Source organism: Typopeltis vanoorti, chromosome 10, assembly GCF_054136105.1.
Source record: "Typopeltis vanoorti isolate ZY-2024b chromosome 10, IOZ_Tvanoo_1.0, whole genome shotgun sequence".
NCBI classification, from domain to species: domain Eukaryota; kingdom Metazoa; phylum Arthropoda; class Arachnida; order Uropygi; family Thelyphonidae; genus Typopeltis; species Typopeltis vanoorti.
Window position 1 is genome coordinate 70,990,944 of NC_143558.1, and position 12,180 is coordinate 71,003,123.

Here is a 12,180-nt window from a genome sequence, read left to right on the forward strand (position 1 = left end):
AGACCCTTTACTGGAGAAAGGTTACTGCATTATAATGGATAATTACTATATATGTGTCCTGAACTCGCTGATTTGCTTTTACAGCATTGTACAGATAGTTATGGTACTGTATATGCAAAAAGGCGAGATATGCCTCCAGATCTGGCTTCAGGAAAGCTATCGAAGAGGGAAATCCGAACTTATCAGCGAGGGAAAGTCTTTGCACTACGTTGGAAAGACAAAAAAGATGTTTTTCTGCTGTCTTCCCTGCACAATCCATCAATGGAATCCATGGAGAAGCATGGTTTGAAGAAAGAAAAACCCATTGCTGTGTGTGCATGCAACAACACTATGGGTGGAGTCGACAGGTGCGATCAGCAGCTATCATTCTACTCTGTAATGAGGAAACAGCATAAAAAATATTACAAAAAAGCGTTTGGACATGTATTGGATTTTGTTATTTGGAACAGTTTCCTCCTGTACAAGAAAAAATGTTTGTCTACCATAACATATCGAGAATACAGAATAGAAATTGCGAAAGCATTGCTGCATGCACATGCACCTTCTTCAGCAAGCAGAAAAACAGGAAATCCTGCCAGACATCTGAGGCTGAACGCTGCTAACTCCAACCATTATCCCGAAAATCTACCACCAACGGCTAATAAAAAAAAAAACTGCATGCAAATATTATGTATGTAATAAAAAAATATCAGAAAGGAAACAAAAATCCGGTGTCTTGAGTGTAAAACTGCTTTGTGTGTTTACCCTTGCTTCAAGGTGTTCCACGCTGTTCAAGAATTTTAAATTCTGAACAGTATGAAATAAAAAATGTTTGTTTTCAAGACCATCAAAACAGTCCTTTTCAGGACTACAAATATTGATAGAGGGATACCCGAATGCACTGTTTCTTTTTCATCTTGAAGGCTAATTTTTAAGTTCTTTTTATGACACAGAGAAACTGGAAAGAGTATTCCAGGTAAAGTATTTCATCAAAAAAATAAAAAATAATGAAATAAAATCTACCCAATATATATATATATATATATATAAAACGATAAGCCTTTTTATGTCATGTTTATCGAAACGTTTTGAAACTCAGGGGCTACCCTGAGTGTCGAGTCTTCAAAATTCGAGTCATCGGAATTCAGGGGCGGAACCCCCTTTCGAGATATCACAATTGAAGGAGAACTAGCCTACCATACCGGAACACAGGGGGGGGGGCATAGCCCCCCCCTAGTTAATAAATGAAATATATAAATAATAACGGGAACATTTTCACCTTGCCAACACTCAACACTGATGTGATATGGGTTCCAAATTTCTTGTTTCGGAGATATATATATATATTGCAAAGTTTTGTAATAAAAATTTCTGCTACAATGAAGTTTGGCAGAATCAACAATATTATTACTACCTTATTTCTGTTCTGTGGGAGAAAAACGGTAAAATGTCACTCTTATAATTATATGAGATGTTATAATGGCAAAAATAGTAAGAAAAAAGTCATTTGCACTTTCTCTTCAAAAAAACAAAGAAAGAACATTGTAAATTCAGGCAGTGGAGAAGAAAATACTACATATTTTTCTCCTGTTATCTGATTTTTTTTCTTGTAGTACAAAGAAGAAATCACTGCATATAACATGAAGTCTGCAGGAGGGAAAAAATCTGGAAATTGGTTACATTATAACGAATAGAGAAATCATGTCAGAAAAATTATTCACGTAAGATTCTAATCTCAGCAGACATAACATTTTCTTCTAGATTACATATCTAAAATAACTGAACCTTTGCTACTATTTTACACTAAAATGAATGGGTATGTTCCCCAAGTGATTTACGTTTGTAACAGCTGTCTTGTAACAGCGAACGATTTATGAAATAAATTATCTGAAATATCTGCTGATTGATTAGGTCTATACCCCCCCCACCAAAAAAAAAAGAAGATTATGAAACGCATATGCACCTTTTCTTTGAAAATAATTCAAATCCTCTTTTTCAAGATAATTGTATGATTTAATTTCTAATTTTTGATAATAAAAGTGAAACTGATCATTATAAATTAAGCAATTATTTTGGCATAAATAATGTATAAGCATGTAAATGAAATATCAGTATTTCTGTTAGGATATAGGTAATCAACAATCGAAAAGGAAACAAGACATTCTTGACATATTCTGCACTACAGCCTGAGACACTTAAGTGTTCTCCCCTTTCTTCTCAATAGCACTGAGAGTAATAAGCCTTCAACTTTTCCTCCAGCTAAGAGGATATTACCAAGTATTTAGAAGATGTAGATTATTTCAGAAATAGTTTCCAGCAGCAGAAGTAATATTTAGATTTTTTTAAAGAAAAACAAACACAAATAATACTACTGAACTTTCTTTTGTGTGGTATGCATATAAACAATTTTGCATGGTGAAAATATAGCATGTTATTTCTAAAATTTCACATAATTTCAGCGGACAGTAGAACAGCTGGTTTTAGATTGCAAATAAATAGAACAGAATTAGAAGCTTCACGATACAATCTGATTGCCGTATATCTATTGTCAAAATGGTAAAATGAAGTAATTGATTTTGAATGCTGTCTAGAAAAGCTTTCAAACCTGTATAGAAATTTAGAGTAGTTATGCAATTGAGTTCCAGGAGAGAATAAGGAGGGGGAGTGAAGCATTAGAAAATCTTCAAAATGAGCAAAAATGTTTAATCATTCCATATATGATATTTTTCACATTATATTTTCAACATATCTACGAGGTTATGTACTAGATATTATCGTAATATGCAAAATACAAATAAATAAATAAATGACGAAGGCGAAGAATCACTGCTAAAATATCATTGGATATAAATTTTTGATACTAAAAAGACACGATAGGAAACCGAATAATGCAATTTAGCATTTTAACATTTTTTTTTTATTTTGTCTTTATGAATAACAAAAAATCGTATCTAAATCTGAAATGTGATGATCCATACAATGCTATTTGGCTACAAACGAAAGAAAAAGGACATATTTATTTCAATAAATATTATTTAAAAATATAAATATTTGACATAATATTTTCAAAGCAAACATTTGAAAATTCGAAAATAATTATTCAATTATTATACGTAAAGTGAAAGAATAATCAGTGCAACTCTTCCGGTGCACTGATTTGTAGAATAAAATACACCAAATTTACTATCACTAAATAGATTCATTGCAAAAGCTGATAAGTGGTCATTTCAGGATTGTTTTTCGCATATGTGAAATTCGTTTCAATTTTTGGTAAGAGATACAATAAATCATTTTAGAGGCAAGAAAGGTCAAATAACTTAGGACAGTAAATGAAATTCTAAGCAACACAATAGACGTAAAGACAGAGGGGGGGGGGGGGACAGAAAGGTCACTCAGCAACAGTTAATCCACTAATGGCTATGGAATAGCCGTAACGAGATTAACGGCGAAGGAAGGTAATGGCATGATAAAAGGTAGAATGCCGACGAGGTCTTGATCCATGAAAAAAGCTAGGGAGTGTTGAATATTTCATCCACACCGGCCGGTTGGGAGGTTAACAGAGTGGTCAGTATGTATGGGGGGGGGGGTGAGTTATTTGGTTAATGTTCTAATCAGGCAAGCTGAAAGGGTAAATAAACAATGGAAAGAAAAAATGATAAATCAAGGAGACCATCTTATTGGAGTATGATATTGGGTTGTTGCAAATGAAATGGCCTTGAATGACTGTCAGGTTTCTACTGGTTGCTGAAGAAAGCAAACGCTGAGGTATATGCAAATTTTTTATGTCATGTGACAGAGTCACCCATGGGTGATGCAATTGTAGTATTTGTTTCGTTCAACGAGCATTAAACATTGAATACTACTGACATCAAGTCAATCATGGAACACAGCCAATTAATAAGGTTGCCATACCTTTATGAGTTCAAATTGGGAAATTCTGCAGCGGCTGCAGTAAAAAACATCAATAAAGCATTCGGTGGAGGAACAACTAATGAGAGATCCACTTGCTGTTGGTTTGCAAAATTTCACTCAGGAGATTTGAGGCTACAAAACGAATCCTGTGGCCATCGTCCTTCCTCCACTGATTCAAATGAATTAAAGGATTTAATTCGAATCAGATCCACGACAAACTGTACGAGAGATCGCTCAGACACTAAATGTACACTTCTCAACTGTTTCACAGCACTTGGCAATAATAGGAAAAGTAAGGAAGCTCGACAAGTGGGTGCCTCACGAACTCACTGATAAAAACAAAGCACGCCATTTGGAATATGCTCTTCTCTCTTGAGAAGTAAAGAAGAAAGGTTCCTGCAACGAATTGTGACTGTGGATGAGAAGTGGATATTCTACGACAATCATACATGTTCATCGCAGTGGTTGGGAGTGAAAGACGCTCCAGGAAGGACTCTAAAAGGCACCTCTGCATCCAATGAAGATGTTGTTTATTGTATGGTGGTCTTCTCATTCCTTCCACGAGGTGAAACGATAAATGCAGCTCGATATTGTACAGATATGCGGCAAATGCATGACAAATTGTGCCTTAAGCAACCAGCACTTGTGAATAGACATGGAGTCCTATTGCTTCAGGATAACGCCCGACCACATATGGCAGTATCAACCATACTGCCATATGGTTGATACTGCCATATGTGGCAGTATCAACCATACAGCAACTCAACAATTTGGGATATGAAATTGTGCCTCATCCTCCATACTCTCCTGACATTTCCCCAACAGATTACCATTTTTTCCGGCACTTGAGCCATTTTTTGTCCAAGAAATGCTTTGCCAATGACGCATCAATTTATCAGGCAGTGGAGGACTTCATCACTTCCAGAGACACTGATTTTTACAAATGTGGTATAAATGATCTTGCTACATGTTGGCAACAATGCATTGATGCTGCTGGAGATTACTTGGATTAAACAGGTATTCTTCTTCTTTTTATTCTCTACTTTTTCCATCGTCCTTAAAATCGGCCATTTCATTTGCAACAACCCAATACAAGGCTGAAAAGAAACAAGTATAAACATACTCCATATATATATATATATATATATATAAAGACTTGAAAAGTTGTGGACTGAGTTACAAGGGAAGACAATATTCATAATATGTTTTGCACTCAGAATTTAATCTTTGGTGGGGGGGGGGTGAGTAGACGATTTGAGAATACAGACTATGCATCGCATATGACCTATGACTGAGCATCTGCAATGATCACTAATACATGATACCTGTGATCTCCTCTCGCCTGGCTCGAGTAAACGAAGTAGCGATCAATATGTCCAAGCACTACTTTGTTCGCCTTATGTTCACAGCGGTCGTGATTCCCAAGAGCTATAGGGTATTCCCACCTTATGTGACCGTTAATTCATGAGTGGTATAGAAATAGAAGATATGACACAACGTAAATAAAAAATGAATTTTAATTAGAAAAGATTTTTGGAAAATTTTCTAGTGTTTTTTTTTACCTTTTTCTTTGGGGAGGGTACCTGGTCCCCTTCCCCCCCCCAGGGTGCACCACTGTATGTGCGTGTAGTAGACATGTTTGTGTTAACCACCCCACTGAATGTCTCTAATCTTTGCTAAACTCTTTCCATTGTCAGTTCATGAAATACACCATAAATACATATAGTAAAACTGGAGATGAGAAAGGCAAGAAATTTATTAAAGATTAGCAACATTCAGTGGGATGGTGAATACAAACATGTCTACTACACACATACACACACCACAGAGCATCAATCTCCTGTCAGTGCATGACTTTGACAATGCCTCATGTGTCGCTAGGCTTGGGCTCCTCTAGGAATGACTTGCAGTTAGTCAGGGAGAGTTGCTTCTCTACCTATTAATGGGAGTAATTCTGACTCCCATACTGTATGTGTTTGAAACGTCCTTGAAATGTGACACCATCATTGTTATTATTACTATTAAGAAGCCGCCAGGGAGTCAGAATTCATCACGTGAGGTCACATATCACCTGCTACCATACCTCTTCATGAATTAATTTCCATTACCTGCAGAAACTCCCAACCTCCAAAAAAATCCATTCCAATCAGGCACTACTTTATGACAGGAAAATCAAAATGAAAAATACCACCTACTGGTGTCCTATGCGACCATTTTATAAGTTTGTTTATCTTGATCATATCACCCTTCTTTCTCCAGTTTGCTAATGTCTGCAGTCTACAAATTCTCAATCTGTATTCCACAATCCTAATAGCATTTTTAACACACTCCTTTGCACTCTCTTCACTGTATCAGCAACCACAAAAGTCAGGAGACCAGACACCGGTGCATAACAGTCCGAGTGAGGTAGTATCAAGGCCTTGAAAAATGGCAAAATGACTTCCTTATCCTTATATGTTAACTGCAATGCAATTATCCTCTGAGTTGTATTTGCAATCTTTGCTATACAGCCCTTCAACTTCCTATCTACTAAAACTCCATGATCCCTAACCTGATCACTTTCTTCTGGCTATGACCTACTATATTTAAGAAAGGGGCACAGGCAATGGAAGAAACCAAAGGCCTTATTCTGGACACCAAACATAGCAACATCCACCTTTCATCTTGAATAAACAAGAGTGGTGGTGGTGGTACTTCACTGGTAATGTAAGTCATCAAGAACCCAGAGTCCAAATCGCATTTCCTTTGGCTAAAGATGGTATTTTTCAGTAGAAATATTTACCCACAACTATATTTACATGTCAAGCCTCACCCACCCATCTGCAGGATTGGCTGAGCTGAGTGAAGCTATATAATGTGCATCATTAGCCATTTAGTGGCTCAAAAGATATTTTAGGATTAATACAGATTTTTATTTATTTATTTTATATATGAGACATATTCTGTAAAAGGAATGACAAAAACATTAAAGGTGACAAAAACATAAGGCTAAGGATATTCTTGATGACTGGAATACTTACTCTGAAAGACTGTTAAATGAAAGAAGAAGTGACAAAATGCTGCTAGAAAATATTTAAGAGGAATGCAATCAGGAGAAACACATCAATACTAAAGGTGGAAAAGGACATCACAAACCTGAAATGTGAAAAGGCAGATGGAGAAAATGATATTTGTCTTGAAATGCTAAAATATTGAAGCATGAAAGTTTTACAGCAGCTGCACTGTATAATTCACAAGGCTGCAGACTCAGGAAATATGGGGCATAGCTCTCATAATATCCATCTATAAAAAAAAAGGGAAGAATAAAACTCAACCTCTTGAATTTACCTACTGAGTGTTCTAGGTCGGATGCATGCAAGCATAATTCAGAAGAGGTTAAGGAAAGATATCAGTATATACAAGCTTCTGCATTCCTAATCATGTGTGCTTTAATACTGTTATCATGCTTTCATATTGAAGAATTTATGGAGACACAACATACGTGTTAGAAAAATTACAGTACTGTCAATACAGAGGAGGTCAATACATTTTGACCTCTGTATTGAGGTCAACATGGAAAACATACATATACACAGAATACAAGCTATATGATGCTGTACACTATACAAAAGTAAAACGAATCTATATGTTTGTTAATCCTAGCCTGATCTCTGGTGAGAAAAAAAAAATGGAATTACATTAGACAATTTCTAAAATCATTTCGTATTGAGATTTTCTTCTGTCTGGGGTTGTTCTGGTTGCTATATGGGTTGAAGATGAGCCATCATTCTCGGAATAATTAATCCATCATTTTTGTTCAGATTTAGATAATATTTCAGCATTTCACAAGCTTCTTTGAATTTTCTTTCAAACCAGGTTTTGGTGCAGTATAGGGAATTAGTGCCTTTCCAGTCAATTCTGTAACATGCTTGGAGTGTGTTATTGTTAAAATATTTCTTAAATAATAGAATAAATGATCCTTAAATTCTCAAAAGAAAGAATTTGTTATAATGATCTGTTAGCATTTTATGAGTATCGTGGGGAGTTAATTATTTATATGAACATAATGCTGTTTGTATTTTTATGTGGCTTTTTTTCTAGCACTATATGTTTTAATATGATTGTATTAGTGTATTTGTTATCATAGCATGTCATTTTTTTATGAACCGGTAGCAAGTTAATTTTTTATGCAATTTATTCTTAATTTTAATGACTGATTTAGTGTTTTTGATAACATAGTTTGCCAGTTCTCTCTCTCTTTTTTTTTTTTCTTTTTTATTTTTTTTTATGAACATGCTTTTTGTAGGTTCTCCTCACCCTTTTGTACATCATTTTCACATCAATTTTGTTTTTTTTCCGAAGTGTATGTTAATTTCCCTGACTTTAAAAGGTCAAGTGCTGTTGAGAGATGCAGACTAGAACTGTTTAGAATTGTGTGTGTTGGTGGATGTTGGTATGTGGTTTCTGGTGCTGGCGGTTTTCAAAAATGGTCAATAAATTGATTTCACTAAATATGAAAGGTTATGTTAACTTTTGATGTTGTATTCTATAAATCGTTTATTTTACTTGTATGTTTAACACAGTATTGTTGATGACACTGGTGTTCTTCTCTTGATTGGGTTTGTTTACATTTTGTTTTCTGACAATGTGTTTCGATTCCTCTTGATGTTCACTGGTATTTCTGGTGTGGATGTCCTTGATATTTCATTTTACTCCCTTCAAATTAAATATCTTTAGGCATTTGCTAAGTTAGTTGTTCTTTCAGTTTATTAGTAAGGGTGGTGTTTTGCATGATATTGCGATTTGTTCTGTTATCCTTATATTTTTATTAGGATAACAGAACGGTTTTATGAAATTTTTTGTAGTTAATATCGCTTTAGATAGATAGGGCTAAACGGCCTCGCCTACTCCCTATATATGGGAATAAAAAGGCGTTAGCTGATTTTTATTTGTTTATTTATTTTTTAAATATCGCTTTATCATCTGTATCGCCTTTTTAAATATTTAGCGCGTCTAGTATCAGTTATGCTTCATGCAACTTCTAGTGATGCCAATCACGTGGACGTCGCTTTCTGGGATGTTGAAAAACAATTGCAGTCGTATACTTATACCTGTACTTAAGAAATCAATTCATCCAACAAAATTTATACCGTTTTAATTGCAATATTATCCAGACATAATTTCATCATGAACCATTACCTCAGAAGTTAAAAACGAATTGTATACCTACCTCTTTAATTCTCTGAAGTAACTTTGGATCTCCAATGAACAGCGGTCGGTTCGACATCTTTCGTTTCTTTAATTTAAAATTTTCGCTGCTATCAGAAAGAAGTTGTCGTTTATTTCTATTGTATTTCAATGGAATATAATCCATTCCGTTTACAATAATTCTGCCGGACGAGACACAACAAACTAATATCGCAATGACATCTGGTGGTAAAGATGAAGATTTATTTTCATTCATAAATAAAATATTACTTTTCTTTAGAGTAGGGATGGATGGCTCGCGGGTCGTATGCGCCCTCCGCTGATTTGCCTGCGGCCCGCCTCACAGTGTATTATTTTAACTTTAACAGGTTACACGATAGGTAATTTTTAAAAATGGTACATGCGCAAAGCAAAGTAGCTGTGACGTCACGATAGCCTGTCTACCTACGATAATCAGGTGCTACAATTAATTATCACCCCTAAGAAACGGTAAAAAATAAATTCTACAATGGATAAAGCAGGGCCAAGTAGGAAACGCAAACTACAGGATGAAAAACGGCAGTTTCAGGATAGCTGGACCGAAAAATATGGTTTTCTGCAGTCGTTTAATAATATCGTGTGCTTGATTTGAAAAAGTGCTGTAGCTATGCCAAAAGAATACAATATAAGGCGACACTATGAAAGTCTGCATTCTACATTTTCAAATCTATCCGAAGAATTACGTAAACAAAAGATTTAATTCTTGAAACGAGAATTGACAGGTCAGCAAGTGTTCTTTACAAAGCCTATTCAAGAATCGGAAATCGCAACAGAAATAAGTTTTGAAATATCTCGCCTTGTAGCAAAAAGGTGCCGACCATTTACAGACGGAGATTTCGTTAAAGATTACCTTGAGATAGTTGCTAAAAATTTGTCCTGCATCAGCCAGAAATGTTGAGAAAATTAAGTTAAACAGGATAACTGTGCAAAGAAGAATTACTGCAATGTCGGAAAATGTAAAGGACCAATTAACATCTTATTCAAAGAAATTTGCCCATTTTTCATTAGCTATTGATAAATCAACTGACATTACTTCTACAGTCCAGTTGTTAATATTTGCACGTGGAATAACGCAAGAGTTTGAGGTAAGTGAGGAGCTGATTGGAATGAGTTCATTGTCAGATCAAACGAAAGGTAATGACATCTTCACTGGGCTTTTGGAACAGTGTTCCAAAATTGATTTCGATCTGACCAAAATTATCAGGTATAACGACTGACTGAGCTCTATCCATGATATGAGCTAATTCTGGATTGGTAACATTATTAAAACAGCATTTGGGACGGCACAACGATGAGTTGATACAGTCCCTCTATATAATCCACCAGAAGAGCTCGTGCCCTAAGAAACTTGGATTTGAACATGTCATGAAAGTTGTGGTATCAACGATTAATTTTATAAAATCCTCTGGCCTTAATCACCGACAATTTAAAAAGTTTCTTTTTACACAGAAGTGAGGTGGCTAAGTCGTGGACAAACATTGGAGGGGTTCCTAAATTAATTGACGAAATTGAAATCTTCATTACTGAAAAAAACAAACGCATTCCTGACATAAAAAATCCGGATTAGTTATGTGAATTAGCCTTTCTGGTTGACATTACTAATCATTTAAATACGTTAAATACGCGACTTCATAGCAAAGATCAATTGGTTACTCAACTTTACAGCCACATTTTGTCTTTTCAGTGCAAGCTAAATCTATTTCAAATCCAACTGAAGTCAGGTAATTACATCCATTTTCCTAATTATAAGAAAGTTTCTGAAAAGTTCAGTGTCAACTTCAAAACTGTGTATGTTGAAAACATTGAAAACTTGATATCAGCCTTCAAGGATCGGTTTTCTGATTTTAAAAAAGTGAAACCAATGCTAGATTTATTTAGCAATCTTTTTGCCATTTTGCCCGAAAATGCACCCGAATCAGTACAGCTTGAACTCATCGACATTCAAAACGATGAGAGCCTGCGAAATAAATTTAATTTATTTATTTATTAATTAATTTAATTAATTAATTTAATAAATTAAACTTCAATTATTGGGACGATAAAAACAATTATAAATGGTCGCTAGATAATGCATTAAAATGTGAAAGCCTCTCGGCTCAACATATATTTGTGAACAAACTTGTTCAGTCATGAATATTAACAAATCGAAAAATAGGAACCGCTGGACGAAAATTTAGAATCAATTTTGCGGTTGATTTCTAGAAAACTCGAACCAAATATTAAAACAATGATCAAATCAATGCAATGTCACGCATCAAATTAAATTCAATTATTTTTTTTATTACCTTTTTTGTAACAATTATGAGAGGTATAAATAAAATAAACAATATATGGTAGATAGATAGGGTAAACGGCCCCACCTACTCCCTATACGGGAACAACATAGGCATTAGCTGAAAACTTTCAAGTTTTTTTTGGCGGCCCTCCCATAAGTAACAGTGGAACTATGCGGCTCTCGGCCTTAAGAGAGTCGGACGGGACTTTTCACGTGATCTGATGTATTACTTTAGACCGTGCCTGATTAAATTTTATATAAGGTTTTTCGGTAATGTCACATTGCACTGGAGATAACACAGTTCGAAACCTACTGTCTCCCCCTCTGCATGAAATATCACGAGTCAATCTGATGGCAAAAAAAATTGCCATCAGATTTCGACTGCATTGATTTTTGCTCCGCGGATTCCATAATTATACAAGGAAACCGAACTCCAAACATGCAACTTGGTTCAGTTCGCCAATCACCTCTTAAGGCTGCACTTTATTTAACTACATATCACTCAACTCATCAATAGTAGCTGGACCTACTGAGCCCACCCACTACAGCCAATCAGGAAGTTTTTCATGTACTAGACATAGTTATCCCCAGGAACATCAGATATCAATATCAGCTGGAGACATTAGTAGAGCTTAATTCAGATCATTGATAAAGATTTAAAAGATGGCGCTAATGTTATCGGCTAGCGCGATGCTCTGATTTGATTTTAGTTTGTATATAGTTGGGAAATAAGTGTTAAGAGCTATGTTTTGAGTTTCTAAGTTTTAAATTGTTTAGATGAACTACCA

The 12,180-nt window shown here is 35.2% G+C and overlaps 1 protein-coding gene across 3 annotated transcripts in view; it reads right to left on the reverse strand.

The window, feature by feature from the left end:
* The window catches only part of LOC150102497 (nuclear valosin-containing protein-like), a 534,631-nt gene extending 525,371 nt beyond the window's left edge, over nucleotides 1-9,260 (reverse strand). For 2 of the 3 annotated variants that reach the window (XM_090398755.1, XM_090398754.1), the window contains exon 1: nucleotides 9,101-9,260. In XM_090398755.1, the coding sequence (XP_090254881.1) occupies nucleotides 9,101-9,244 (144 nt within the window). In that variant the 5' untranslated portion in view covers nucleotides 9,245-9,260. The remainder of the gene's footprint in view (nucleotides 1-9,100) is intronic. The other variant, XM_090398756.1, reaches the window with a different exon arrangement.
* Between the last annotated feature and the right edge of the window lie 2,920 nt (nucleotides 9,261-12,180).